General features: G+C 47.2%; 7 protein-coding genes across 7 annotated transcripts; 5 read left to right on the top strand and 2 right to left on the bottom strand.

The window, feature by feature from the left end:
* Window positions 1–100: 100 nt before the first annotated feature.
* Window positions 101–740, top strand: H6S33_000717 (uncharacterized protein; the record flags this gene model as incomplete). The annotated part of the gene is made up of 2 exons (XM_044832125.1): window positions 101–629; window positions 694–740. The coding sequence occupies 2 exons, from the start codon at window positions 101–103 to the stop codon at window positions 738–740; spliced, it is 576 nt and encodes a 191-aa protein (XP_044700276.1).
* Window positions 741–2,584: 1,844 nt separating this feature from the next.
* On the top strand, window positions 2,585–3,764 carry H6S33_000716 (uncharacterized protein; the record flags this gene model as incomplete). The annotated part of the gene is made up of 4 exons (XM_044832124.1): window positions 2,585–2,824; window positions 2,911–3,016; window positions 3,081–3,139; window positions 3,198–3,764. The coding sequence occupies 4 exons, from the start codon at window positions 2,585–2,587 to the stop codon at window positions 3,762–3,764; spliced, it is 972 nt and encodes a 323-aa protein (XP_044700275.1).
* Window positions 3,765–5,065: 1,301 nt separating this feature from the next.
* Window positions 5,066–7,384, top strand: H6S33_000715 (uncharacterized protein; the record flags this gene model as incomplete). Its single annotated transcript, XM_044832123.1, has 4 exons — window positions 5,066–5,174; window positions 5,232–5,388; window positions 5,446–5,665; window positions 5,723–7,384. The coding sequence occupies 4 exons, from the start codon at window positions 5,066–5,068 to the stop codon at window positions 7,382–7,384; spliced, it is 2,148 nt and encodes a 715-aa protein (XP_044700274.1).
* A 2,129-nt stretch (window positions 7,385–9,513) lies between these two features.
* H6S33_000714 (uncharacterized protein) lies at window positions 9,514–10,546 on the bottom strand (the record flags this gene model as incomplete). Its single annotated transcript, XM_044832122.1, has 2 exons — window positions 9,514–10,337; window positions 10,396–10,546. 2 exons carry the CDS (start codon window positions 10,544–10,546, stop codon window positions 9,514–9,516), a joined length of 975 nt encoding a protein of 324 aa, XP_044700273.1.
* A 7,951-nt stretch (window positions 10,547–18,497) lies between these two features.
* H6S33_000713 (uncharacterized protein) lies at window positions 18,498–19,064 on the top strand (the record flags this gene model as incomplete). The annotated part of the gene is made up of 5 exons (XM_044832121.1): window positions 18,498–18,509; window positions 18,566–18,595; window positions 18,746–18,759; window positions 18,821–18,899; window positions 18,969–19,064. The coding sequence occupies 5 exons, from the start codon at window positions 18,498–18,500 to the stop codon at window positions 19,062–19,064; spliced, it is 231 nt and encodes a 76-aa protein (XP_044700272.1).
* A 234-nt stretch (window positions 19,065–19,298) lies between these two features.
* Window positions 19,299–21,010, top strand: H6S33_000712 (uncharacterized protein; the record flags this gene model as incomplete). Its single annotated transcript, XM_044832120.1, has 8 exons — window positions 19,299–19,518; window positions 19,578–19,805; window positions 19,871–19,926; window positions 19,978–20,165; window positions 20,224–20,353; window positions 20,408–20,473; window positions 20,530–20,663; window positions 20,722–21,010. The coding sequence occupies 8 exons, from the start codon at window positions 19,299–19,301 to the stop codon at window positions 21,008–21,010; spliced, it is 1,311 nt and encodes a 436-aa protein (XP_044700271.1).
* A 1,165-nt stretch (window positions 21,011–22,175) lies between these two features.
* H6S33_000711 (uncharacterized protein) lies at window positions 22,176–24,534 on the bottom strand (the record flags this gene model as incomplete). Its single annotated transcript, XM_044832119.1, has 6 exons — window positions 22,176–23,073; window positions 23,135–23,523; window positions 23,584–23,682; window positions 23,755–23,954; window positions 24,013–24,305; window positions 24,380–24,534. The coding sequence occupies 6 exons, from the start codon at window positions 24,532–24,534 to the stop codon at window positions 22,176–22,178; spliced, it is 2,034 nt and encodes a 677-aa protein (XP_044700270.1).
* Between the last annotated feature and the right edge of the window lie 2,436 nt (window positions 24,535–26,970).

Genomic DNA, 26,970 nt, shown 5'->3' with positions numbered 1-26,970 from the left:
GAGTATTGAAGTGCAAGACCTTGTCATGATACACGTTTCGGCTCTCACAGAATGTAGTGTATTGGATTTTCCCGTCTCACTTATAAGTCAGCTTGAAGGAATGTCTGCTCTTTCCTTGCTGAAACAAGCGCATGATCTTATGAGTGGCAAAGGGGTGCCGGATCTTGTTCGCCGGATTGGACCGGGTATAAAACGGATAAAAGCATGGCAAATCCCACCGAAGCATTTTTCCGTATGGCTTGGAATCCTGAGTGCGGATTGGGAAAGAGTTAAAAATCCCAAATCTGATTACGGTTGTTTGATTGTAAATATCGGAGGTGATTGTTCTTGGAAAATCACAGACGGGCAGATTATGCTTTTACCGTACGAATACAAGGTCGTAGACGATGTTGGATTGGGACGACGTTCGAAAAAAATCAATGCACGCATTGTGACGTGTGGTAACGACGCTCCTATTATCGAAGTTTCTCAATCTTGGGCCGCTAGCAAATACGAGAGATTGTGGGTTGATGATTATGGACCAGGGGAATATGGGCTTTCGATAACACGTTCCGGTATTAAGTACACGTACGTTGATCCGAGAGAATTGATGGAGGATCTTAGTTCAGTTATTGCAAAAATGGAGTCCAGTACGCAGCCTATATCTAGGCCACAACCAGCAGGAAAAAATACGAGCGCTACTGCTACCTATAGTATACCGACTCCCGGAAACGGAGGAAGAGGAGGAGGAGGAGAAGTGACTATTGAGATCGAAAGCTGTACCGGCGCTATGCCTCAAACGGAACCTACGATCACCCCAATTCGAAGAAGTACCGCCAGTAACCACTCAATGCATGAATAGTGATTAGCCCCGTGGTACTAAGAGTCGTTTGAACATTGATATTCTTCTCTTAATTTCATGGGAGGACTGAGATTGAAGGTTATATCTGGTCGGAGGATTAGAGGATATATGGGGCTTGGATTTGGACCTGGATTTGGACTAGAGTAAATGTTTTTGTCGGAATCGGTTTTGGTAGGATGGGGGAGAGAGACGGATTTAAAAGGCCAGTCCATATGTTGTAAAACATATTATGTTACTTAAGCTCAAAGAAATTATTTACCACAGCACTTTATACTCTCAAGCTCCCTTTTATCAAATCTTGTGCGCACTTTATTGAGCTTTCCAGACATCTCATTTACTTCTACTTTACCTTCATAGACTTCGAGTATAAGTAAGCTTCTTTTATTGCGCTGGGTTTATGTATCTAGGCCTGAAAAACTTTAGGCTCAAGCCTAATTTTCCTCTACTACTGCAGTAATTCGTCTCAGCGGATGGTTACACAGACGTCGAGGTTGCGCGTATGAGGGAAGATTAGGGGGGCGTTTTCAAGACAAATGACCAGATCAAGGAATTTCAACGTCAATGTAAGCGCCCATTGAGACGAATTACTGCGGTATATATAAGTAGTAATTAAGGCAGTAAGTCTCTCTTATAGATGTCCAAAATATGTGGGAATTCTAGAATCCAATGAGCTACAGAACTCTAGATTATCTCTGAGACTATGCCTAAATATCTAAAGAGCTCTAGAGCACCTCATACGTGTAGAATTGTGAGTTTGTCTAATATGTTGGATAAATAGAGTGTAGAGTTGATTAATTACTTCCTTTGAGTCTCCCTTTCCCTTCAGCCAGCGTAACAGCACAAAAGACAATACTCAAGCTAAATTTCGTTGATCAATAGATAGAATCGTACTACTAGGGCTTTTGAGTACCTTTATACATGTACATATTTACATGATCTATAGATATATACCGTCAACTCTCGAATAATCCACTATCCCCGTGTTTGTATGTATAAGTATGTGGTAAGTCCGAACTAAGGCGAATTGGCGTATCAAACTTCACGGATTCGTGCAGATCCACACTTTTCTCACCCGGAATTAAGATTTAACGAAGCGGATATAGTGGATTTCTCGAGAATCAACGGTAGGTCACGTCATAGATCTAGGACTTGTCTGTAGTAACGTTCCCTTTGGTGTATGTATGTATCTGGTATGCGGCCATTTGAGAATATCTAGAAGCGAGGAACAATAGCCATAGGTTCGATTGATATAAATGAAGATCTACTGCTGTTGTTTTGAAGCTCGGATTGGCCGCGGCTCGTTACCATACGTTACTGGCATATGTAAGCGGCGACGTGCCAAGCCCGAGTGACAAAATGTGAGTCGCACCTTACCTGCTCTTGCAGTTGATCGTGCCTGGCTATTGTTTTCGTCATTAAATAAGTTTCAATTAGGCAAGTATCTACAAAAGAGAGAGTAGCTACATGTAAATACATATATCTAAGTAAATACTTCAACCCCCAAATAAATGTTACACCGTGACGGAATATCCCCCTAGCTAGAATAGTTGACTAAGCATGCATATCATACCTGTGGCTTTTTCGCGCCTCGCGTTCCCATCCCACAACACCATCAAGAGCCCCAGCCTTCTTCTCAAGGTACACACTCGTCCCTTATTATCCAGTAACCACCACTGCTCACCATCCATCTCGCCATCCATCCATCCATCGGCCAGGTCCTGACAGCCTCACACTCTCCCTACAATGGACCGCTCCCGCTCGCGCTCCCCCTCCCGTGGCCGCTCTCGCACACGTTCGGTTTCACCACCACGCGGCGGCCGCTCCTTCTCTCCCCGATCTCGCACACGCTCAATTTCCCGATCCCGCAGTAGGACCCACTCGCCCAGTCTGAGGTCTCGGTCTCCGACTAGGAGTAGGAGCAGGAGTGTCGGCAGCAGAAGGAGCTACACAAAGAGCCCCAGTCCGGGATTCCAGAGCTCTAAGGTGAGTTTGTGTTTGATCGATGGAGGAAGGCCTTGGTCGGCTTTGACGGATGGTGAGAGGGTTTGCTAAATTGATGGATTACGCAGATTGTCATCGAGAAATTGACAAAGAATGTTACCGAAGCCCACATCTCAGAGATCTTTTCGGCATACGGGGACATCAAAACAGTAGACATGCCTGTCAACCGTCAATGTAAGTTCTTCTATTCTACCTCCCACCTCTAAAAGCCCTAATACTAATCTCAACTTCTTGCTAGTCTTCACAAACCGTGGTCTCTGCTACCTCGTCTATAACTCTCCCTCCTCCGCCCAGGCCGCAATAGCACACATGCACGAAGGGCAACTCGACGGAGCCACCATCAACGTCTCCATAGTACTTCCGCGCCGCGCCGCAATCTCTCCGCCTACTGGCCCGCCGCCCCGTCGCGGTGCCGGTAGCAATCGCTTCCGTTCTCCTCCTCCCCCACGCCGCAGCGGGGGTGCCCCCATCGCTTCCGCTCCTCCTCGCGCATTCCCGCGCGGTGGTGACTCCTACCGGGGCGCCGCAGCTGGAGACTCCTACCGACCTCGATCTAGATCTAGATCGCCAACGTACTCCAGCAGGAGCAGGAGCCGGAGCCCCTCGAGAAGCCGCTCTAGAAGCCCCTATAGGAGACGCGGCGGCGACAGCGGGAGAGCAAGGAGTCGCGGAAGAGGTGGTGGTGGTGGTGGTGGTGGTGGTAGGGATTATAGTCCACCACCTAGGTCGGGTGGGAGATATACTGGTGGCGGCGGCGGCGGAGGAGGGGCAGCAAGAAGGAGAAGAAGTCCAAGCTACAGCTCGTACAGCACCAGAAGTGACTCCCGCAGCAGAAGCCCGAGAAGACGACGCAGCCGGAGCCGGAGCCCTAGGGTTAGGGGTGGAGGCGGAAGGAGACGCTAGAAGGGGGGCCAATTTGTGAGAGACTGCCCTGCCAGGAATTTTTTTACAAATGGAAAACTGGAGGAAAATAATGACTATGGAAAAATAAAATGTTTTTTACCCCCCCTTCTTTCTTGCTTTGCGTTTTTGTTTTTTTCCGGGCTTTGGCTTTTTTTTTCGTGGTGAGCGCGCGGGGTGTGTGTGTTGTCGTTTTATTCGGTATTTCCTATACTTAAGCCTGATATTATTCCTATTTTCTGCCTCCTTTGCCCGCTGTACACTAAACTATAACTCAATTAAATACGAGTAAATGTGCGCTTTCTAAGGGGTGTGCGAGCTCAGTACCGCTCGAAATGGGTAGAGCGGCCCGATCTTCACGGTGATAGGCGCTTCCTCTACAATATGGAGTACATAACTGCCAAACCAGGCTGCCTCATAGGTCTAACTGTATGTAGGGACTACTCACGGAATCCGACTCGATTCTAGGGTTAGGGATGGATGGTATTGCCGTTGATAACAGGTTTAGTAAACCCTGGGGAGTAATACTAGCAGCATTATGTGGATCACCCAGCACTCTGTATCGCAGTTAAGTAATCACACGACTTCTGCACCACATAATGTTGCACAGTATATATCCTAGTAGGAGTTATATACTAAGGCCCAGCTAGGACTGCGATGGATTACTAAGGCCAATATCCTCAGGCCAGGCGAACAGTCAGTCCTGGGTAGAACATGCATCATATCAAGTGATAACTCGAGGAGTTTCCTCAACCATGGTCCCTTTCTCTTGACCCAATCCTTTCATTACCACCGCTGTCTTAGGAATGCGGGTTCAGGCCGCGCTAGCAGCCTTGGCAAAGAGTCAATGATCTATCTGGCGTCGACCACAATCCGTAGCAGAAACCGCTCTACACATCACACATCAAAAGCAACGTAACGTCTCCAGATCTGCCCAGGAGCCTTCTAAATCGAGGGTTTCACGGCCTAACGGCCTCCACCACGTTATCCCCGAGTGACCACTCATGTCTCCGCTCCCTCTCCGCCACCCCTGGTAGTCCGGGTAATTTCATGCACGGGCCTGTCTTGGTTACATCATAGCGTGTGTGCTGTGGTCGTCGTCGTATCACCACCAAGCACATGCTGTTTCACCAATCCCGCCATACAGGGAAAATCCGGGAAACTCTCAGCTTTCTTCTAGGAGACGGCCAGATTGCCTTTTCTTCCCCGTTTTTTTTTTTTCCTTTCCCTTCCTTTCTTTATCTTCATCATTCAGTCGCAAGCAGGAAAAAATTACTATACACCGAAATTCAAAAAAAAGATAGAGACAACAATTAATTGATCATGTCGGACTCGGGCTCGGACTCGGACGTGCAGGTCTCTGATGCAATCGCTAACGTTTCTGACAATTTGGGCGTGGAATACGTCATCTCTTTCCGTTTCGACGGGGCAGGTACTCGATAGCTCGCTCTTCAGCTTCATGGGCGAGTAATGCTAATAGTTGAAGCAGAGAAGCAGAAAGTCGAGGCCCAGTTCGAGAAGCTCATTGCAGCTCTTGACGGCGTAGGACTTCGTACCGAAGTTCGGGACGGTGCTAATGGTAATGTTTTGGTATTCGTGAGGGTCCGGTCGGAGCAGAAGCTTGTTGGCGAGGTCTACCGATCTAGGTATGTGTGGTGGGAGTCCAGTTGTAGTTGGACGAGTGCTAACGACGTGTGGTGTAGGGTGAAGGATTGGCTTCACGGTGTTAGATCGGCCGCGCCGGACAAGGAGACCCAGAGATCTTTGGATAAGGAGCCGTTGACGGAGGCGGAGAGGTTGAGGATTGTCTGGCAACTTATCACCCTGCCAGAGAGCGAGGGAGGTGCAGGGATCACTCCGAAGCAGGGTCAGTGGGATTTGGTGGAGAGCGTGTTCCCGCTTCATGACCATGAATTCAACAAGGTGAGATGCCACAGCTGTTACCTTTGCGGCGATTTTGAAGCTGATGTTCGATGGTAGGCATGGATGAAACGTTGGTCGACAACTTGGACCATCGGCCCGGAGGAGCTGGGAAAGCTTCGTGATCGGTTTGGTGAGAAGGTGGCATTCTACTTTGCCTTTCTTCAATCCTACCTTTCATTTCTTATTATCGCTGCGGCTATTGGCGCAGGTGCATTTTTCCTCTTGCCTGCATACTCTCTCATATTTGCAATCACAAACTGCCTCTGGAGTGTGATCTTTGTTGAGTACTGGAAACGCCAAGAAGTAGATCTCGCGGTCCGCTGGGGCGTCCGTAATGTCTCCTCTCTCCAGAACCGCCGTGCCCAGTTCAAGCACCACAAGGAAATCGAGGATCCTATCACCGGGGAAGTTGTGAAGTTCTTCCCCGCCTGGCATAGACTCGCCCGTCAGGCCCTCCAGATCCCATTCGCTCTTGGAGCAAGCTGTCTGCTATCTGCGCTTTATGCGTGTGTCTTCGCGATTGAAATCTTCCTCACAGAGGTGTATAACGGTCCTTTCAAAACCGTTCTCGTTTTTCTACCCACGGTCCTTCTCTCTGTTTTTGTACCGGTTCTTACGTCGGTCCTCACTGGCATTGCAACAAAGCTCACCGAATTTGAGAACTACGAGAACCAGAGCGGATACGAAGCAGCTATGACGCAGAAGACCTTCGTATTTAACTTCATCTGCTCGTATGTTCCACTGTTTCTGACCGCGTTCGTTTATGTACCATTCGGGAATCTTATTGTACCTCATCTCGATGTGTTCAACCTCACAACCCCCGAAATCACCACCGAAGGTTTCCTGGACGACAAGCCCATCAATGCCTTCCAAATCAACCCAGATCGTCTCAAGAAACAAGTCATTTACTTCACAGTAACAGCGCAGATTGTCAACCTTGCACTCGAGACTATTGTCCCCTTTGCCAAACGCAAGATCTTCCGCAAGGTCAAGAAGTACCAGAACGCCCGCAACGGTGTTGCCAAAAAAGTAAGCCATGACACTCCCGCCGAGGCCGCATTTCTCAAGCGCATCCGCCGCGAGTCCGAGCTCGAGCATTACGACGTACACACCGATCTCCGCGAGATGGTCATGCAATTCGGTTACCTTACCCTCTTCTCCCCTGTCTGGCCACTTGCAAGCGTCTCTTTCCTCATCAACAACTGGATCGAACTCCGTTCCGACGCCGCCAAGATCTGTGTCGAGATGAAGCGCCCTGTTCCTCACCGCGCGGACACCATCGGGCCATGGCTCAACAACCTCGGGTTTTTGGCGTGGATGGGCTCCATCTCCTCTGCTGCCCTTATCTACCTCTTCTCTGACTCCACCGACGGAACCCCACACTCACTCACCCTGTATGGTGTCCTCGCGTCCATCATCTTTAGTGAGCATATATACTTCGCCACCGCCTATGCCGTTAGATTAGCAATGAGCAAGCTCGAGTCTCCCGGCCTCCAGCAGGAGCGCCGCGAACGATTCCTGGTCAGGCGCAGGTTCCTACAGGAGAGCTTGGGCGTCGACGAAGAGTCCGAGGTCAACGAGAAGGTTGCATTCGGGAAGAGAGCTGAGGGAACATCAACCGAGGAGGAGATGTTCTGGGATAGGCAGCAGGGGCCGAAGAAGTGTGTGGATGCGGGTAAGGAGATTATTAGGGGTGCGCTGGAGAAGAAGGACCAGTAGTGGTGGTGAAATGTGGATGTAATTTTATTACGCTAGGGGCTGGGGGTTGGGGAGAACGTTTTTTTTGAATACCTAGGGTGGCGGCACGCTCTCTCTCTCTTTTTGTTTCTTTTGTCCTCTTGCGAGTAGTGTGGTTGGGATCGGGGGAGGAAGGGTAGTGGTGGGTGTCAGGAGAATGATTAATCTTTTTTTCTTCTTTATGCAAGCGTTGTGAAAAAGATAAAACCTCCTGATGTATTCTTGGGTTAATTTATAGTCACAAATACTTGACTAGTAAAGTGCTGAATAAATGAGTCCGCCTAGTCAGTTAGTTGGGGTTGGCTGGAGGATGAGGCCGTGCTAGTTCCTGGGATATCCTGCCTGAAAAGACTGCATTCTGCACGTAGTAGAACCAGTAATGTAGCTTCTTCGCAACCGTAGGGCTCAGTGAAATAGACCTCACTCCCATGACAAGCGTGATAACACTGGACCCAGTTGAACCCTCAGATGCAATATAAAATTAAACACCTAACATGATAAACGACGATACATGGCTATATAGACCGTAGAAGTTGTAGAGAAGTTCGTCCTAGATTATTTGTGTGTACTTACGTCTGAGGCCTGGTGGAGGGAAGTAAAGTTGTTCAAAAGGAAGGTGGTGGAGATTGTTCTAGATAAGTGATGTGGTGTTTAACTTTGGGTGAGAGGGAAGCCGAAAACAGAAGATGGGAGATGGTAGAGGGCGGGTTGTATAGATTGACCGCCGGTTGTAAGGAAAATGTGGGGTGGATCCGTGTTAAAAGCCCATAGCGGTGATGGATTTTGCCTTATGGTGTATGTCTTAACGGAGTATTTATTGCGAATTATTTATTACATGTATTATATTTTAAAAAAGATCATAACCCGCCACGACAAAAGACTTACGCTCGCCAGGCTGCTTTCTTCTCATCCAAGGGTCCCAATCCAAGGTTGAGGGAGTCGGGAATCGAACTGCTAACCTCCCATCATCGGTACTAGTCGCTGAGTTACCATACTCTTTCCCAGTCCGGTCGGCTTCTGCATTCTACGTCTCTACGCCTCTATGCCAGACACACGTCTGCTAGGTGAGCCTCGCTTATTCTAATACGCACCCACCGTCTCGCGACCTCCGACTCCTTTCTGTCAATCAATCAATGCGACCCCTCCCTACCCCATATTTCGTCGAGTGATACCCCATGATCCGCCACCCACCACCCACCACCCACCACCCACCACCCCACCTCTCTACCACCCACACCCAACAACCGACACAGCAACCACAACGTCCACCCATCCTCATCAACCACCCCACCCCTCACTCCCTGCCAACAACATACACCATCCCCACCACAGCGAAAACCTAACCCATAAAATACTAATCTACAAACCACAGCCCAGAGCTATTATATAGCGATCGACATTCAATATAGCGACCAGCGCTCAGACCCGCACCCACTCCAAGACACCGCGAGTGACAACCCGTGCGCCAAGTCTCCCCACCCCCTCCTCCTCCTCCGTGCCCCACCACCGCCCCACCATCGCCAAGATTGCGGGTTCGGGATCCCACCTGCACTGATATCTGAGATCTCGGGCGACCGGGCCTGTCTCATGATAGGACCGGGCCTGTTTTACGCTCGGAAAAACAGTGTTCTATGCCTCCCCGAAGGGTCAGTGATGGTGGCACGGTCTGGTCTGCTTGGCCAAGGTCTGGCTTGGCCGTAGTCTCTCGTCGGGGACCGGTCCGGCTTCTGTGTGCACTGTGAGGCGGCGTCAATTTCCGGCGCTGTTGGATCGGCGGGTTTGGCATCTTGGCTGTTTTTGAGGCCTGGTCTGGCCGGTTGCTCAGTCAGTAGACTACTAGCTCTTCTAAAGGTACGTACGTGGTAACAAGCACTCGACACTCCCCATCTCCCCGGGGCTCAGCAGTAGGTATTATGATGAAGTAGATATATTTTGTATCTAGGGCTACATATAAAAAAAGGGTTTAAGGACCGTGTAAGTTACAGGCTTAAAAAAAACCGCTGATTACTCCGACAAAAGACTACACCGCTGCTACCTCCCCCCTAGAAAAAAACACCTAATCTAGCTTTGCGCAGCAAAGTATATACAAAATTATAGCAAAACAAAGGAAATTAAGCGCATTTCCCGCTCTGGCAGGTCAAGTCGTCCGAGCAATCGTTCTCGGTCGAGCAGCTAGCGCCTGCACAATGGCCGGGCCATGAGCAAGTGGCACCTCCTGTTGGTTGAGATTTCCTGGTGGATGTGACAAGAGTTGTGGGAGCCGGGGATCCAGCACGAGAAGTAGGAGAAGATGCTACGCTAGTAGGGTACGGTGAATTACCAACGAAGATGTCGTTCTGGGCGCCGTTGGAGAAACCCCATGCTGAGTTGTATGAGGGCTTGTGTGTGTAGACACCATCAAAATCGACATTTGGGTCGGCGTTGGCCCAGTACATAGGCTGCTTGGGACCCGAGACACACCCACCATTGGGGCAATATTTTGGCGCCTGACCTGCACCTACCGACTTGGTGGAGGTTGACCCAGTGATAGTGCAGTCAAAACCGGTCATGTACATCTCGTCGGCACTGGCTTGTCCCTGCCAGAACCATGCACAGACACACTTTCCGTTCGGGCATTCCGGCATATCTGCCGGCACATCGAAAGAAGTGTGAAGGTTGTCAACGCAATCAGTGTTGACTGAGAAGACCGTAAAGTCCGATGGAATGACAGACGCAGCAGAGTCCTTATATGCGATTGCAAGACCACACCCAAGGATCTCTGAGTTTTTGATAGGGGTGCCGGCATGGTAAGAAGGGATATCGTCGGGGCAGGCAGTGACGCCGTCACCAGCGTTTCCGTAGGAAGTGAACTGTTTGTTGCAGGAGAGTTCTAGTGAAACCGAGCCACCAGCTGGGAGTTCCATGGGCGCTCCACTACCGGCCTTTCCAAGGTTACCTGAATATGGTGAGTTAGGTTTCTGTAATCTTATATTAATGATGCAGGGTATGCGTACCATGGAACCACCAGTCATTGAACGATTGACCGCTCAAGGGTGTAACGAGACTGTAACCATCACCATCAAAATCGTAGGCAGAAGGGTGGAAAAGTCCCATATGACCGAACGCAGTCGGGATCAAGGCAAGAATAAGTGCTTTGCTGAACATTTTGTATGTTTATTGTAGTATGGTGGTCTCAAAAAGTTGCTTAAAGATTGGAATGAAAAAACGTCCGGCGAGGCTTTTTTGTTTGGAAAGAATGAATAAATCAAAGAAGGAATGACTGACTTGCAGTTCGATGTTGATGTTGCTGGTGGTGGTTGAGTCGGAGGAATAGAAGAAAGAGGCCTCTTATATCATAGTAAAAAAAAGAATTAGCAGTAGAACGAGGTTCACACGCTGATAGGCCAAGATTTTGACTTAGAACTGTGCGTGCAGCTAGCGCCCCCGAAACCTAGATGTTAAGAAACACAAAGCTTTGCCCCCTGCATATTTCAGCGGTTACTCGACATTGGGTAGGTTACGTCGAACATCTGATCCCCAGCGCCCCAATTGTAGGGGTCATTACCGGCATGGACGATGCTCGGATGTTATGACAAACCAACTAACCAGCCAAACCCGGAAGCTGTCAGCTTCCTAGCAGCTGAGTGCAGTGCCACAAGTGAAAAAAAAAAATCCCCCCGAAGCCGGACATCCCCTGCCGACGCAGTCAATGGTGCGACTTCAAACCTTGGCTTTTTTCTTCTTGGATTTGCATTCTTCGAGTCCAAGAATGATCTCCGGGAGTTGAGATTTTACTCAGAGTTAAGGTACGAATCTGGAAATGATTCCTGGGGGGATGGGATTACTGGTATTGGTAGTCTTCGGCGTTTGGTGGGTGCGTATCCAAGGAAAGCTGACTTCCTTATGGTTGATTAGAAAGTATTCCGAGTGAAATTCAAGCTTAAATGATAGGATATCATCTGCATACGGGACGGGATGTATCCTGGATATGTGATGAGAACGGTACCTGAACTATTCTGCACTTGGACGGCTGCCTTCATCCTGGCAAATCAGTGACTGTTATTTGCTAGCGGGCCAATGATGATGCAGGAACAGAACCTCTTGACATATGCACTCAAAGGAGGTTCTCGCTTCTTGAAACGGATTGCGCTCTTGGCCTTTTCTGTGAATCCTCTTACCAAAAGAGGATCACAGGAAGGAAAAAGTAAACTTCTCATGCCTTGCATGAAGAGAGTGCATACATCTCGTAATCCATAGAGAATTCAGGTACCGTTCCATGATTCGGTACGTATCTTTCTTCCCGACCCGTCACACTGGCACCTACCTACTCTAAATCCTTTTGACTCCGAGCTACCGAAACCAAAGGCCTTTAATCCAGGTGTTTCAAAAACCCCTCCCATGTCCTGGTCACTCGATACGAGCGCCACGTTCCAATCCAGCCCTATCTACTCGCCTCGGCTGTATCCGACCTTGAAGAGGGAAGGCAGTTCCGCTATTTGCTGCAGGTAAGAACCTATTGTGACGATATGATAAGCAGCGTACTCCAGATCTAAAGTTGATACCCGCGAAGAGTTGCTGCACAGTAATGCTGGGTTTTTAGGCTTCTGCGCGGCGCAACGATGGATAAAAAAAAGATCTCGCTCTAATTTTTTCGATGAGTAAAACATGCATTTTTCCTGTTTTGTGAAGAAATGGGCAAAAACCATTGTGCCACATGAAATAAGCACTTACTCTCTGGAGTTTCTGCCGTGCCATGATCACTGACTGCATAATACCCCCATGGTGTGCAATGGGGTGGAAACTGCCAGGCCTGGCAGGCGATGTCCACTAATCAACACAGTAGAGTAGTAGGAAGTTCCTGGCACCACACGTAGTCAGAATAGACTTAAGTTTGGAGACGTTGGTACTGAGTTCTTAGTGATCGGGGTTGACTTTCGGTAGTTTCGGCTTACGGCAATGGGCCTATCAACTCGGCAATGCTTTCCTCCAGCCAGTGAATCACAGAGCGTCACTCGATCTCTGTTTAACTACGTATACGCGCGCACAAGATAGTGTAAATTAGATTATTTTTAACTGCTTGGTTGATTGGTTAGGAGGATTGGAACTCAGTGCGCAGTGGGGAAGAGATTTGCCGCTAAGGACCTTATTTCCACGGTTCATTTTCGCTACCAGTGGAGGAATCCGGGATATATTATGATTCAAGTTTCCGCGGTGGTGATGAATATCGATTACCGCTGAAACATAACTTGGTGACATTGAGTGGACTGGCTGTGTAGTCCGCTCTGTGAGTGCTTGAGGAGAGGCTTAAAGTGCAGGAAGTGCGATTTCCAACCTCTGTGTGACGTGGTGCTTTGTTCCCCCAGGATGGGGGACGAGATTGGAAGAAGTAAAGATCTTGATCTGGTCCAGCCACGTATTATTTTCTTTCCTAGTCTGTCCACATCCAACGGCTGTCGTTGTTGCGATTGGCCCGCTAGCACGAGCGTAATGTTGCAGATTTAACGTTTCTTGCCGCTTTGGGAGGCAATTATTAGGTTGTTTCTAGGGTCGCCCAGTGAGCGATGATGATACGCTGCATCGATCCCGGTCATTTGAACTCTACCACCCCGTCGATTCCCCCACGTGAAAGGGGTGTAGAGATATATAGATAACGCCGATTGTGATTTATCGAAGACCTGCGTTTCCTGGGTATACCTACATTTGTTCCTGCCTACTCTACACTTGTTCTTGCCATGCAATTGATGGGTGTCCCTGCATGCATCTGGGGCCTCGGACGGGAAGAACCCATTAATTTGGATTTGGATTGATGAACACATCACGAAGGGGGTGATTTAATTAAGCATAATAACACTGCACACCAGCATGCAACTGAGCACTAAATTGAGAAGTTGGTAAATCTCCCCATAACCCCTCAGCCCCAGCTTCTTTCTAGAAGTGATGCTACTGGCGGGGTATCGGAATTAATATTTATGAAACCCGCGGCACTTGTAGAGGGTTAAGGGTGGGGTGCCTCTTGGCGTTGGGCAATGTTAGTGTCCTCAATTATCAATTTTAGATTATAACGAGGCCGGAGATACTCTTTTGACTTAGAAACTAATAAATTGATAAACAAATAATAGAAAAACCCAAGTTCTTTAACGCCGGAATGCCCCCAAAGAGTACAGACAGCCCTCACACACACTTCTTGGCTGGATAAGTACACGTATGTATCTACACAATGTCATCATCAGTCGGGCCCTCTCTCTCTTGGCTACAAATGGCTCCACATACTCTCTCGTTACCAGAGTTTCTCTCCGCCTGCAGCAGAATGTTCCAACTGAGCACGCGACCCATGCACTGCGTTATAATAATAACCACCAAGAAAGGGTGCACAATCCTCCCAACCAGTGAGTAACAAGAGAAAACATCACATCATATCACATCAAAAAATAGTTATTGCACATCTAGCCGTCAAAAACAAGACACCGCTCCCCCGTCGTGGCCAACAGATAGCCGAAGAATAATGTTCTATGTAGGTACTCTACAGACACATCTATCTTCTGCGGGAACAACATTTCACGTTGGTGTATGAGAAGTCCACACGTCCTCCTTGCCCCGCAAGACAAGGGAGATGCAGCCCATCGACTATGTAGAGTACCCCTTCTTGCACTTTCCCCGGGCGGGGAAGGCGCTGTGCCGGGTCGAGGGGCACTCCGGAGTGGTTGCGGGAAGAAAGTGCACAGTATGAGCTGGTCTGGAGACGAGGAAGCGGGCGAGTAAGAACGGGGGGTTGAGGTGTACTTGAATCGATGAATCGATGAAGAGAGCCGCGTGGAAGAGCAGACTTCCCGCCGACCTGTCCGTCCCTGTTGGAATGCAATTGGGGCATCGGACATCATCTTGAATTGTTTTTCTCCGTCCCATCTGCGGGTTGAAGTTTTGGTGAAGTATCCAGTGAGTGGGTATTTGGAGAAAGATGCGGGTACCTATTCGGTCCCGCTACAGATCTGTTGCGGCTTCTAGCACGATCTCTAACATTATTCTACGTAGCCAAGGACTTTTGTACAAGGAAAAGAAATTAATATGTCTTAGACATTTATCAGCGCTTTGCTGGCTGTTAGTTGCGGCGAAGATCCACCACGAATGAGAGGCTATCCAACAACTATCCTGCGCACACCCCACCAGCTCTGGGCTCTGAAAAACTTTCCCCTCTACTCTAGATCTCTTAGCCTTAAGTGAGTAGTAAAGTACTTTCGAAGTTGAAGCAGGACTAATCATGAACCTCAAGATTGAGGCTAGCTAGCTAGGTCTTGCCTTCCCCACCTCGGGTCTACTCTCCCAGAATTCGGGAGGGTATCCTACTCTATCTCTTTAGTTCATATCTCAAACTCTAATCAGCTATAACATTCTTAAAATCTAGAACTCTCTCCTTGGATCATCACCTCAACACCACCCTTCCATCTTAAACCAAGCCCCGAATTGTATTGTGTGATGTTGGCAATTGGTTACTAGCCCTTTAATTTCCTTCTTCCGTACTTTGTGGGCGATTTAGGTTTTAGAAGCTCCCTTTTCTCTTCATTTGCCCCCTCACGGAACTGAGCTTCCTTTTTTGTTTTCCGAATAGACGATGAAGGTAGCCTCTGTCATTTTACGTGATATCGAACTGGCATACTAAGACTTTCGTTGTGCGCGTACTTACGAAGCACATGTACATGTAGGTACGGCAATTACACTGGAGAGAGGGAAAATTAAAGCGTGGGGTTGATCCCCCCGGACGAACCTTACACGTATATGTTCTTCACAGGATATCACTCACCTATAGGCCCGACCAGTCAAAATTGAGATATGAATATAAGCGGGCCGTGGGTTGAGCTCCCTCGCGCCGATCTGAAAACATGCCTGATATCCCCCAGATAGCTGTCGGGGCCCCCGGTAGACCGTTCGTCTTCGTGGGACAGCGGGCTGCTTCTGCTTAGTATAGGATGAGATCAAACATCCACAGCCCAGATTATCTGGTGTTCTCTGAAGCGTTGCGGGCTGGTGAAGTTTCGGGACCCGGTGAGTTACTAGAAGGCTGGCACCCGAAATCTTTGCGGTGGCGAGTCTCTGGGTGGTTTGGCTCTCTTCTTGTCATCGCCGGTAAGATCGTATATACAGACCATTTGCCTCAAGCAAGAGGAACAGACCTGAAGTGGCAAAGCTTTTTAATCATGGGGGCGCAAGGCACCCGCAAAAGTGCAATACCCAGCTTCATGCAGGTGCTGGTGCCCTAACCCTAACTTGATAACACCACTCTACTGGTCCGGCTATATGTGTAGGTATTACGGCCCAGTATGGGTGAGATTGGCTACTCGATTGTTTAGTTTCTAGCTATATTATTGGCGAGGCGTGATTTAAGGAGCCCATATCCGTATTTCTTTCTAGTCTTGGGTGAATCATGCATGGCCAATAACAGCAATCATCCAACCAATGAGCTGTCTACTCTATCGGGGTGGAGCAGTTGAATGTGTTTTTGAAGCCCGCTTCTTGCTGACGTTCCCGCTGGTCATTGGGTTGCGTTGGATAATATTGATGGGGTGATTTGTATCGATTTAAATTAGACCAGAGCAAATTTGGGGAGTTTGAGCGTGGCATGTGTTTTCGTGGTGGGATTTGGGGAAATATGGTTTTAGAAGGCGCTTATTTGCCTCTGGCTATCTTTAGTAGAATTTCCGAATGGGCTAGTCGTCGTGATCTACTATAGAGGTGTGTTCGCCGGCGTGCCTTAAATTATGCTCCGTATCAACTATACATACAATCATGTACCATCATGTACCTAAGATCTGCACTACCATCAAATAAATACGCCTAAGGTCACTCGTGGTTTCTGAGTCTTTATGAAGTACCAGCAGCTGGATAATGAAATGCTCCTACGAGTCAGAGTAGCTAGTTTATTCTTGGTTACTAGGCAGGAAGATATTGAGTTTTGTCTTTGTTAAAATTTGTCATGAGAGGCGAGAGGGATTCATGAGAGGCGAGAGGGATAAATGCTGATAACTGTTGCAAATTTTCTCTAGTGGTTTGTTTTAACTTTGGATTTATGACTGCACAGTCTACATAGAAGATCAAGAGGTCGAATCGAACTCATACTAGAGAATAACGAGTGATAATCTATAATCTTAGATCTTTTGATTAACTCATTAATTGTATGCATCATCCTAGATCGCGCTGTCCGTAGAATATTTGCCATTATCTAGACAATAGAGTAGCATACATGTAGTTTAAAGTGACTCCCCTTATAACATTATATTACTCGGCACGAAGCCCCCCAGATTCTGACCCTATCTTATGGGGCCTGGTGGCAGTCGTATGCCTTGAACGAAGGTTTCGAATTGGTTTCTAGTAGGTGTCTCCTCGCTCGTAAGGAGGGGCAGCTACGTAGCTACGCAACCTCATATTACTGATCTGATTATAATATTTGGAATATTGATATGTTATTTTGGGTTAGGGTTGTTGGTCCACATGGAGTAGCCAATCAGAGAGCGATATAAGCTACCTCCAATACCCTTCACTTTATTCAGGGCGTTCACTTCGTTCAGGACGTTCACTTCGTTCAGGGCATTCACTTCTTTCAGGGCAATGAATTGATATGAGTAATATTGTGAGAGCGGGAGACCTGAGGCGGGTAGCACCCTTATAATTACAGAGGGAGATGTTCAAAAGGTAATAAAAAGAAGCAGTTTACGCTCACCGAGTTTATATATTTGGATCATGTCCTCAGTCTTATAGCTTATACCCTTCTGATCAAGGTCAAGAAAGGGGCTAGACCGGATATCGTGGTTATTTGGCTGTAATTGGACTCTGGGAACAAGCGCTAGCATGTAGCAGGACAAAGTATTTGCTACGTAAATTATATATATACGCTGGCTTTGGATTATCAGGTGGAGTGGGCCAACGACGTGGTTATATAATTGAGGTTTCTTTTTGGGGGTGCGATATATCAGTGAGCTGTAGATCGATTTAGATATAGATCTAGATCGTGTTTGTACACAAGTAAATACTAATAAAAGGTGGCTACATGTAGTCTCGGGTGTTCAACCAGGAAAATTCTCGCCGTCCATGTGTCAATCCGTTGTACAGACATCAACGCGCAACTACACTCGGGTCCCCCAATATATATCTGGCTGAAGCTTAGCTTGGCGCATAGTCACTCACTCGGCCCGTTTCGAGATGCACTACCTGCTTATATATAGTCCGGAGAGCCGGACCGAATTCACCTGGACCGGAGATTTTCCAATGCACGATGATGGTTGCTTTCGTTTCACCTAGTATGCTTTGAGGCTTACATATATCTACGGTGTTTCCATCATCTATTTAAGGTCGGTTTACGCCTTATGGTAGTGGTGCACGTGGCATTAAATAAGGTTTTCTGATCGATGGAGTTAGTGAATGACTCGGTATCAGTGTTGGACCACCAGGAAACTCCACGAAGTCGTGAACATCACAACGAACATAGGGCACAAATCCATTCTCGAGACGGTAAAGGGCAAAAAGCCTAATACTGTGGAGAAAGACACCAACGGTGATCTATGGCCCGGCGTCTTGCGTATATTTATCTATTTAAGAGGTCAGAACCTCGAGCACTGTTACCAGGGTATCAACAACGGACAAATTGCAGAGAAAACCCTTCCCGAAAAGCAATATATACATATATATTGCATCTAGAAGCTCGCGGCACAGCTACAGTGCGGCTTTAACCAATAGACACTCTTATCATGGAATTATCCCATTCTAGCAAGCGAGGCCAGATGGAACGGTATGTCGATATTCTGTGTGGGGCATGGGTATAAAGTACCCACAGATGGGGAGATTCAATTTGACTATGGATAAGGTATTTTATGTACCCCTGAGGGCCAGGGTGGGGAGTGGGGCCTGACTTTAGGCGCAAGCGCGCAAGACCAAGTGGGGAAATATTAACCTTCAAATCTCATGCATGCTATCGAGAAATAGGGGAACGATTAGAATAAACTGGAGAATATGAGATTAGGGACGTCGACGTGTATTTCTGATAGGCATTCGATTGAGCAGTAGGAGACTTCACTCTGAGCTTTAATTCAGTTCAATTGATCAGTTGAATTCACATTCGACTTAGACAACTATGGGCATCAATGTGAACATACCATAGCTTCATTTGCATCGATATTGATGCTAAATACATGTACCTAGGTGTTTTACTTACTAGCTATAAGATGCTTGGTACGGATATGCGGGATATTCCAGCTAGCTACGCGCTAAAACAGCCGATCATTGACTTCATTCACTCAACAATCGTGCGACTCCATACGAAAAACAGTGTTTGATAGTCCACAATGGGATTGGAAAAGATATTATGTCTGCACTTACCAGGTTCAATACCTCAGGTAATCTCGTCCCCTCTCTGTGGCACGTAGTTAACGCGCTAAAGCTTGGGGCAATTCACAGATGTAAATCCATAATCCAGCTAACTGATAAATCCAGAGTTCAGGCTCTTATATACCCTAGTGGAGACGTATCCAAATCGGTACGTATACACGACAACAAATCCAAAATCTCCGCACGCCCCTGCTGAGAGAACATCGATTGTTCTTAGAAAAATCCCCGGTTCAACGTCAGCTTTAGGCACGAGTGCCAGCTACGATATGCGCGCAGGACAATATATTACGTTGTTTATATCTCTTGGGCCTAATAAGTTAGCTACATGGTTTGAACTAACTGCCTTTTGTCCGAGCTACATACTTTGCAGCTAGAGGAAGCACTTTACGAGGGGAAAACAGACCAAAAGATCCCGCAATTCCGGCAGGAAAGATAAATGGCTATGGAATTCTTGGAAGCAGGATTCACAGTATAAAATCAGCTGTATTTCCTGCGTCCAAAGAGATTCTGTACCCACCTACCTAGCACCGTCGTAGTAGTTGCAAAAATGGGAATCTTGAGAGTACTATCAACTTCAGCACTTGCCATTGGGGTCGCCCAGGCACTCGTAACAAAAGATGGAAAGACTGGAAGACTACCTGCCATGGGCTTCAACTCGTGGAACGCCTTCAAGTGCGATATCTCTGAAGAGGTCTTCCTCACTGCGGCAGAGGAGATCGTCAGGCTAGGGCTCAAAGATGCGGGCTACGAGTATGTCAACATTGATGGTATGATACCATCCATTTTTCTTGACTACGAGACAGCTCTCTGACCCTGCTATCTACAGACTGTTGGGCCGATCTAGATCTCTGGAGAGATAACTCCACCGGCAGGATTGTTCCTGACTACAAGAAGTTTCCAGATGGCATCAATGGCACTGCAGCCAAGGTCCACGAGATAGGGTTGAAGATAGGTATCTACTCGGATGCTGGAGAGAAGACCTGCGCCGGATATCCGGGTTCTCTTTATCATGAGGAGATCGATGCAGCAACATTCTCTGACTGGGGCATTGACTGTAAGTTCCACTACAAAAGCCTTGATAGTCTCATGAAGGGTCTAACCGAATAAATCCTATTATAGATTTGAAATACGACAATTGCTATGTTCCCGATAACTGGACCGATACTTACTATTGGGTAATTGATACTTATACCGGAATTCATGTTCATAGCACTTACATCTTTTAGGAAGCACCCTACTCAGATGCCCCAGCAGATTGGGATTGGAGCGCTACCAACACCGCCGAGCGTTACTACCGCATGAGGGACGCTCTAGCCAAGGTAGACCGTGTTATCAACTACGGTCTCTGCGACTGGGGTCAAGCTCTTGTTGAGACATGGGGTAATGCAACTGGCCAGAGCTGGAGACTGACTGGGTAAGACCTTCTTTTGCAAAAAGGGTTGAGGAGAATAAATACTGACAATCGTGTATAGTGATATTGGGCTGTACTGGAATATGCTTATGCCAATTGTGAGCTTTACGAGCTATAAGCTTGAATATGGCAACTTCTTTGGCCATAATGATATGGATATGTTGGAAGTTGGAAACGGAAACTTAACTGAGGTGATTTTTACCCCTCTGGTTTGCATCCATTATTTCTGACATTTCTTCACGTAGGCCGAGACAAGAGCTCATTTCGGGCTATGGGCTGCTATGAAATCCCCCTTGTTGATTGGAACTCCGGTAAGGCGATCTCTCATGTCTATGACTTAGTTGGATTCTAATAAGGTTCGGTATAGCTCGACTTGATTGGTGAGATAGATCTTGCAGTTCTTAAGAACTGGGAATTCATTCAGTTCAATCAAGACCCGGTATTTGGAGAGTCCGTGAAGCTCTTCAAATGGGGTAACGGTCAAGACCGCGGCTGGAAGTGGTAAGCTCTCTATTTCATTCGTCTTATTTTTCTTGTCATACTCACTCCTTGGTGCTAGGAACGAGACCATGCCAGCAGAATACTACGCCGGCCCTTCAGTCCGTGGCATCCACGTATTCATTCTTAATGTTCTCGACACCACACAGTTGAAGTCTTTCGACTTCAGCGAGGTCCCGGGATTAGATCCAAAGAAGAAGTACAAGGTGCATGATATGTGGACCCACAAGGACCTTCCAGGAACATACTCCAAGAAGTTTTCTATCAAGATTGAGAGCCACGACTTGGCGGGATTATTGTTTACAGAGGTGAAGAAGGGGAAGAGGAGTTTGTTTGATGGATGGTTTTAGATATGTCTAATGTTGTAGAGACGATGTTGATTATGATGTATAAATGAAATGTGGCCTCTGGTTCTCAGGCTCCGACCTGTATTATGAAATTTCGACCCTATCCTTCCCGTAAATTATCTTCTTTATTATTCGGAGGAATACCCTAGTGTTTATTCCATGTCCTCAAGAAAGTTGACTCCTGGAGAACGGTAGTGATTTCAATTCCAGTCTAGGTGGTTTAGGTGTAGAGTTGCGGACGTGGCTGATGTTTTAGGTACGCTATACAGACATCCGAGCCTGAGGTGGGCAATGTCCTTTACTTCAGGAGCTCCTGACTTTAGATTTCTGTTAGCACCATCTATACGCACATCACCTGCGCACTACATGCCACATCTGTCTTTTTTTTTCGCTGAATTATTTCATTGTTAGACCTTTTTCCACCGAGGTCTTTATAAAGGGTATCAACTTTGTAATTTGGGTAACTAGGGTAATTAGAAATTATTCAGATGTCAATCGACGGGCCCGACGGAGAATCAGGATATATTCTAACGAAGAGTATAGAAAGAGAAAGAGAGAAAATAGAGCCCAATAGACCACTTATCTAGGCCTCCGAGACGGTCATTGGGCGCAATAGGGGAAGGAGCAAAAGCAAGACGCTTCTTCAGAAGGCCTTTAGCAGTACTGGGGGAGAATCTCCTCTATAGTATCTCATGCCTCGAGATCAAGACACTACTCAATCCACCGTCCCTCTGCTCCACCCACCCCCACCGGCACACACATATCGGGTCCTCAATTGGCACCGGGAAAGCCATTCCCTGTATTATTGAACCTTCATCGCTGGTATAAATTGTTTTGGATAACTTGGTTCGAAGATTTATTACTTTGTATGGAAGCATCTGGTCAGGGCACTCAGCTATGAAAGCTCAGGGGAAAGCAGAATCGAGTGACAGGTTAAGAATCTGTAGCAGCTAAGACTCTAAGTGACTGAATATATGCAGGTAAGAACCACAAACCACAAAGCCTGATTCCGAAAACAATCTCATAATGTATGTAATAATATCAGCCAAGTACTCCATTCCCTCCTTTACACCATACAATATATACATTATTAATAAAACTGAAAACAAAAGAAAAATAGATGTGGCTAACGCATGTATGCCAAGAACCTCTACTCAAACAACTAAAACTACACCATACTTGTCATAGCCCGTATCCTCGCCCGCGGTCCCCCAGGCGACGGAGATTTCATAGGCGGAGGAGCGTACTTATCGTCAAGAGTCAAACCAAGAGCCCCATGCGGCAGCTCTGCAAACTTGATCTTGACGTTCTGCACACTTACCTCATCCGGATACTTGTCAGCCTGGGGAGTCGTTCGGCCACCCAGGTCAAGACCACCCTGACTACTAGCAACCAGCAGACTGGTAGTGCTGGTTGGGTTGAATTCGTATAACTCGCCGCCCACACGCAACCCGTACCACAGGTACGTGAAAGCCATGATAACCACACAGATCAAGGGCACGAGTGCATACAGTGCTACGATTGCGCCATTGTAGCCCATACGGTAATGCGATAGATCCCCGGTGATATTTCTCTCTCCTGGTGCATGACTCGCCGAGTAGTACAACCGCAGAGAAGTCATCTCTATCTCGTAGAAACCTTTAATGAGGCTCTCGAGACTTTCCCCCATAGTCTGCCTCTTGTCATCACCCGTTTGGTGACGGAGCGAGAGAATGCTGTCTGCAATCATGTTTCCGCCGATAGAAATGCCGTACCAGAATACTTGGAAGATGGCATCGAGGGCTTCAGAGTCGGTAGGCGACATGTTGGGTGTATCCAATGTTTCGACAATGCGAGACGTGAAGTCATTAGTGACACTAGAGTACGTTACGTTATTGATTGTAACGCGGGGTTCAACTCGGCAAGTGATATTCTGGAACTTCTTATAATCATCGGTTTCGTAGACCCCAAAGGGGCGAAAAAATATGTAGTAGCCAGGCCCATTTGCGGATAAACTGGGACACATAATAGTCATAACGTTTCCGGCAGCTGGGACCATGAGTTCGAAGTTATAGTCGTATTGACACCTTATACCCCTTGTTAGAATGATTCCATGTACAAATAGAAAAAGGGATATCTAAAACCTACCTGCCATAACTATAAGTATGGTTGAAATCATATCTGGTGTGTGTATAATTACGAATACTACCCGGGTTGATATCTGGGCCCGAGGTAATCTTTGTTGGTATGGTATTTATTATGACTTGAGATATCGGCGACGTATTGTTCTGCTCGCAGGTAACATCCACAGTGGATCCTTGGAGTAGCATGGAGTAGTTGTAAGTAGGTGGGAATGGCTTTTCATCCAGGAAGTAATCGATGTCATCAAAAGCCCTGAACCCGTTTCTTCCGACAGGGAGCGTTCCACCCGTTGTTCCGTTGAAATTTACATCTCCGATCTTTGTAATGGATTTTAGGCCAAGGCCCTGCTCCACAGCTGCACGCCCGGCTTGAAGAGCCATAGAAGTATCGTCCCTCTAAGTTCAATCAGTAAGTGAGTCACTAGTACCTACTCATCATATGCATGCAATACTCACATAAGGACATGTCGAGAACATATAGCTCGCACCCGTCTGATTATTTGTATACGGCCACCAGGTACAGCCTATAACAGTCCTGTTGGTAGAATCGAAATACTAAACACACATATCAAACTTCTGTTAGCGAGAAGACCCTCATTACGGATACACTACGGGTCCTCGACTCACCCAGTCCCAAAAGGTTGACTTCGTCATATCAAGTTCTGTCCCAGATAGCGGGTTCATCTTGATCAGCGATATCGGGGTCAACAGACCCGCAAAACCCACTGTGAGGGCAGCCGTCACCAGTGCCGAAAGTACGGTATACAGCGACAACCAAGGGCGGCGCTTGTCGAACATTGTACCCTGATTTGATAGCTTCACCCAACCTTTTACATCCCAACATGTCAGTCCAACCATTACGAAGTGCAGAGGGGGTATTCTCACTTTCAATAGTGGAGATCTTGGCTCCCTTGATGATGAGTTTCCGGGCCATCAAACTGATGGTACATGCGTATACCCATACCGTGAGCCATGCAATTATCGACGCAATGGCAGTCCACAAAATGGTGTTTGTTTTTGGGTTCGCAAACATCCATTTTGTATCCTTGAGCGAGAAGAAAATTGGCTTCTTCCGTCCCTGAATCCAGAAACCCAAACTTCCAAAGAATATCGACAGCAAGATGAAGCCATAAATTACGAACGGTGTGATCGCAGGTCTGTTTATCGTTCTGACTTTCCTATATTCGAACCCCGACTATTAGTTCTCATCATCCAGAAAAGTTACATAGGTAAACTGAGGAAAGATTCTTACCGAGGACCCACGAGCTCATCATGCGAATTCTTACCCCCAAAACCTTCCGGGTCCAACTCTGAAGCCGTCTGAACTCCGGCTGCTTTGTGAGCATCACTATCGCTGACGTGTGCAATCTCGTTCTGCATAACTGGATTATACTTATCACGCTGCATGCCGAAAATCGAAAGCGAAAAAAGATTTTGGGAAGGGCGGGGGATGTAGACAATTTATGAAAGTATTTTCATGGCCTGTTTGAGGGATCTACGTTTATGACGGCGGGAGCGATTGGTATAAATACGTGTGTAGCTGTACGGCGCAACCTAGCATGGGTACATGGGTAGGGCTTGGTAATAAGCACTTGACTTGCATGCCGGCGATGATAATCAACCTTAGCAACGAAGCATATTACTTGTGCCTTTACTCTAGAGGTGGACTTATTTGACGGGGAATCTCAGTGATGTACCTACATGGTTTGGTTTCAACGGAACAGCAATCGATACACATCTCGATCACTTGGTTTTCGTTTACAATTAAAGTAAAAGTTTAACAGAGAGAACCATTACTATTCTTCTTAATTTAAAGAAACGGGAGAGAGGCTGTGATTGTTGTCATGTGGTGGGGGTAAGGTAAGAAGAAGAGGAGTAAGTGCACCGCCGCCTTGGCTCTGCTCAGATCTGGTAAGCGTGATAGAGCTGAGACTGTTGCAAAATTTAATTGTCTTGGCAGGTGTTCGATAATCTGTTTACGCCGCACGACCAGGTCAAATGGGTAATGTAGAGCAGAGAGAATGTAGAGTGTACCGCATGCATGTTCAGCCCCAGACAGGGTTGTATTTATGGCAGCTCGTAAAACCAAGCTAGGCCCTTAATTCCCTAACTCGATTCAATCGGAGGCTCTGCTGGATATTAATTGAAGCTCGAAATTATTGTTCTACTAGTCTAGGAAATAGCTAGCTCTGCTCTAAACCAGCGGGAGCTAAGCCCTATACACGTCGACGACCCTGTTAAGAATAACATCTCAGAGAGGCAAATCAGCAACGTCTTCCATAACTCTAGACAGTGTGTGATCGACCTTCCGTTTAACCGTTATCAAATACTACCGAAAAACCCACCCGATTACTGCTACAGTCGCAACTCGATATGCCGGAACTCAATGCACCGAATCCCTTGCGGTCCCGTACGAGATCCTCTAAAAATCTTGTTTTTCCTACTGCAGTTGCGACTGTACTCCTGCCCTGCCCAGGTCGCAGTCCTGCTCCAATCTTAAAGGGCTGTACAGTCGGCTCAATCCCGAAAAGTCACTCCTTAAAGGGCTCATCAGAAGTTGCGGGAAAAAAACACCGCTGTCAAATGATCCATGTTTACAGATGTGCTTTTACGATCGCAGTACCCGTGGTCGCGATATTAGGCTAGCTTTCCTAACCTCTCCCTCGGTTGGAGATATCATACTATTTAGACTTTGACTACATGTACTTGCAGTACTAAAATCATTTAGTGACACAAACTTTACATAATCTCGCCTGCTCCAGGTCCTCGGATCCAGTCTTTACTGGTGGTGTTTTTTCTGGAGATATGGGAGTCACTCAGAATCCGCATCCCTCCGCGATGCATGTCAACCTTGTAGGAAAAAATAAATAAAAATAAAGCTCCTGTCTTATCCGCACAGCTTGAAATGCCAAAAGCTTAATCCTAATTACACGTGGGTGCTACGCCCCAGACTAGCAGTGCAATTCGGGAAAACAGCTCCTTTAAGATAAATCTGATATATGCACAGGACGGCCTAATTCACAGAAGTCAAGGGATAAATGGTCTGCGTAGAGTACAGACATGTATATGGCGTACATGTAGTTACATGTAGAGTACCGTAAACCTACAACACGCCCAGGCAGTGTTGCCAATCCGCAAAATTTATATGTATCTTTGCCTCCTCCCTTTCCCTGCATTTCCCAGAGATACGAGTATGTGTCACAAGGCCGTTTATGGCCGGTTGTAATTGTCCTAGCTCATTAAATTACTAAGGCTGATGCAGCTTAGTAAATATGCACTAGCCAACTGGTCGAACCACATGTAGGCAAGGCAAAGGTATCACTTCAGACACGCAAGAGAGGTAGGGCTGAGGTTGAGCTGCTCTCATCCCCTGTGTCCTTGTGAAGTGGGATGTGATTGATCCTACAAATATCGACCTCTGGGGTCCTATTGGTAACCAGCGATACCAACCCGAAGGTTGTGACCAGACCAGATCGGAGCAATCAGGATTCCGCTTGGCAGATCTTTCCATAAATGGCGATCGAATACCTTCCCCTTGGCCAGTGCACTGAAACGAGAAATCCCAAACAAGCATCCTCCCGCTCTCCCCTAGGAGACAAGTGTTCCCGAAAAAAGAGTTGTTACGGCCGGTACTGACTGCTCAGGCTATATGTATCCACTCTGTCTGACTGTCTGACGGCTACCATCAACTATTAACATGCATGTGTGCGTGCAGTCCACTGATCAAACCACCAGGACTCAGGTGCTAGGCCAACAGGAAAACTCGGCTCTATTAAAGCATTAAATCACTTCGGCTCGCACGTATACTAGCAGGTACCGTCTATCTAGTGGAAGGGTCTTTAA

Source organism: Morchella sextelata (assembly GCF_020137385.1).
Source record: "Morchella sextelata strain SCLS chromosome Unknown scls_1, whole genome shotgun sequence".
NCBI lineage: Eukaryota > Fungi > Ascomycota > Pezizomycetes > Pezizales > Morchellaceae > Morchella > Morchella sextelata.
The sequence above is the reverse complement of the archived record's forward strand: the minus strand, read 5'-3'. Positions and strand labels throughout refer to the sequence as shown.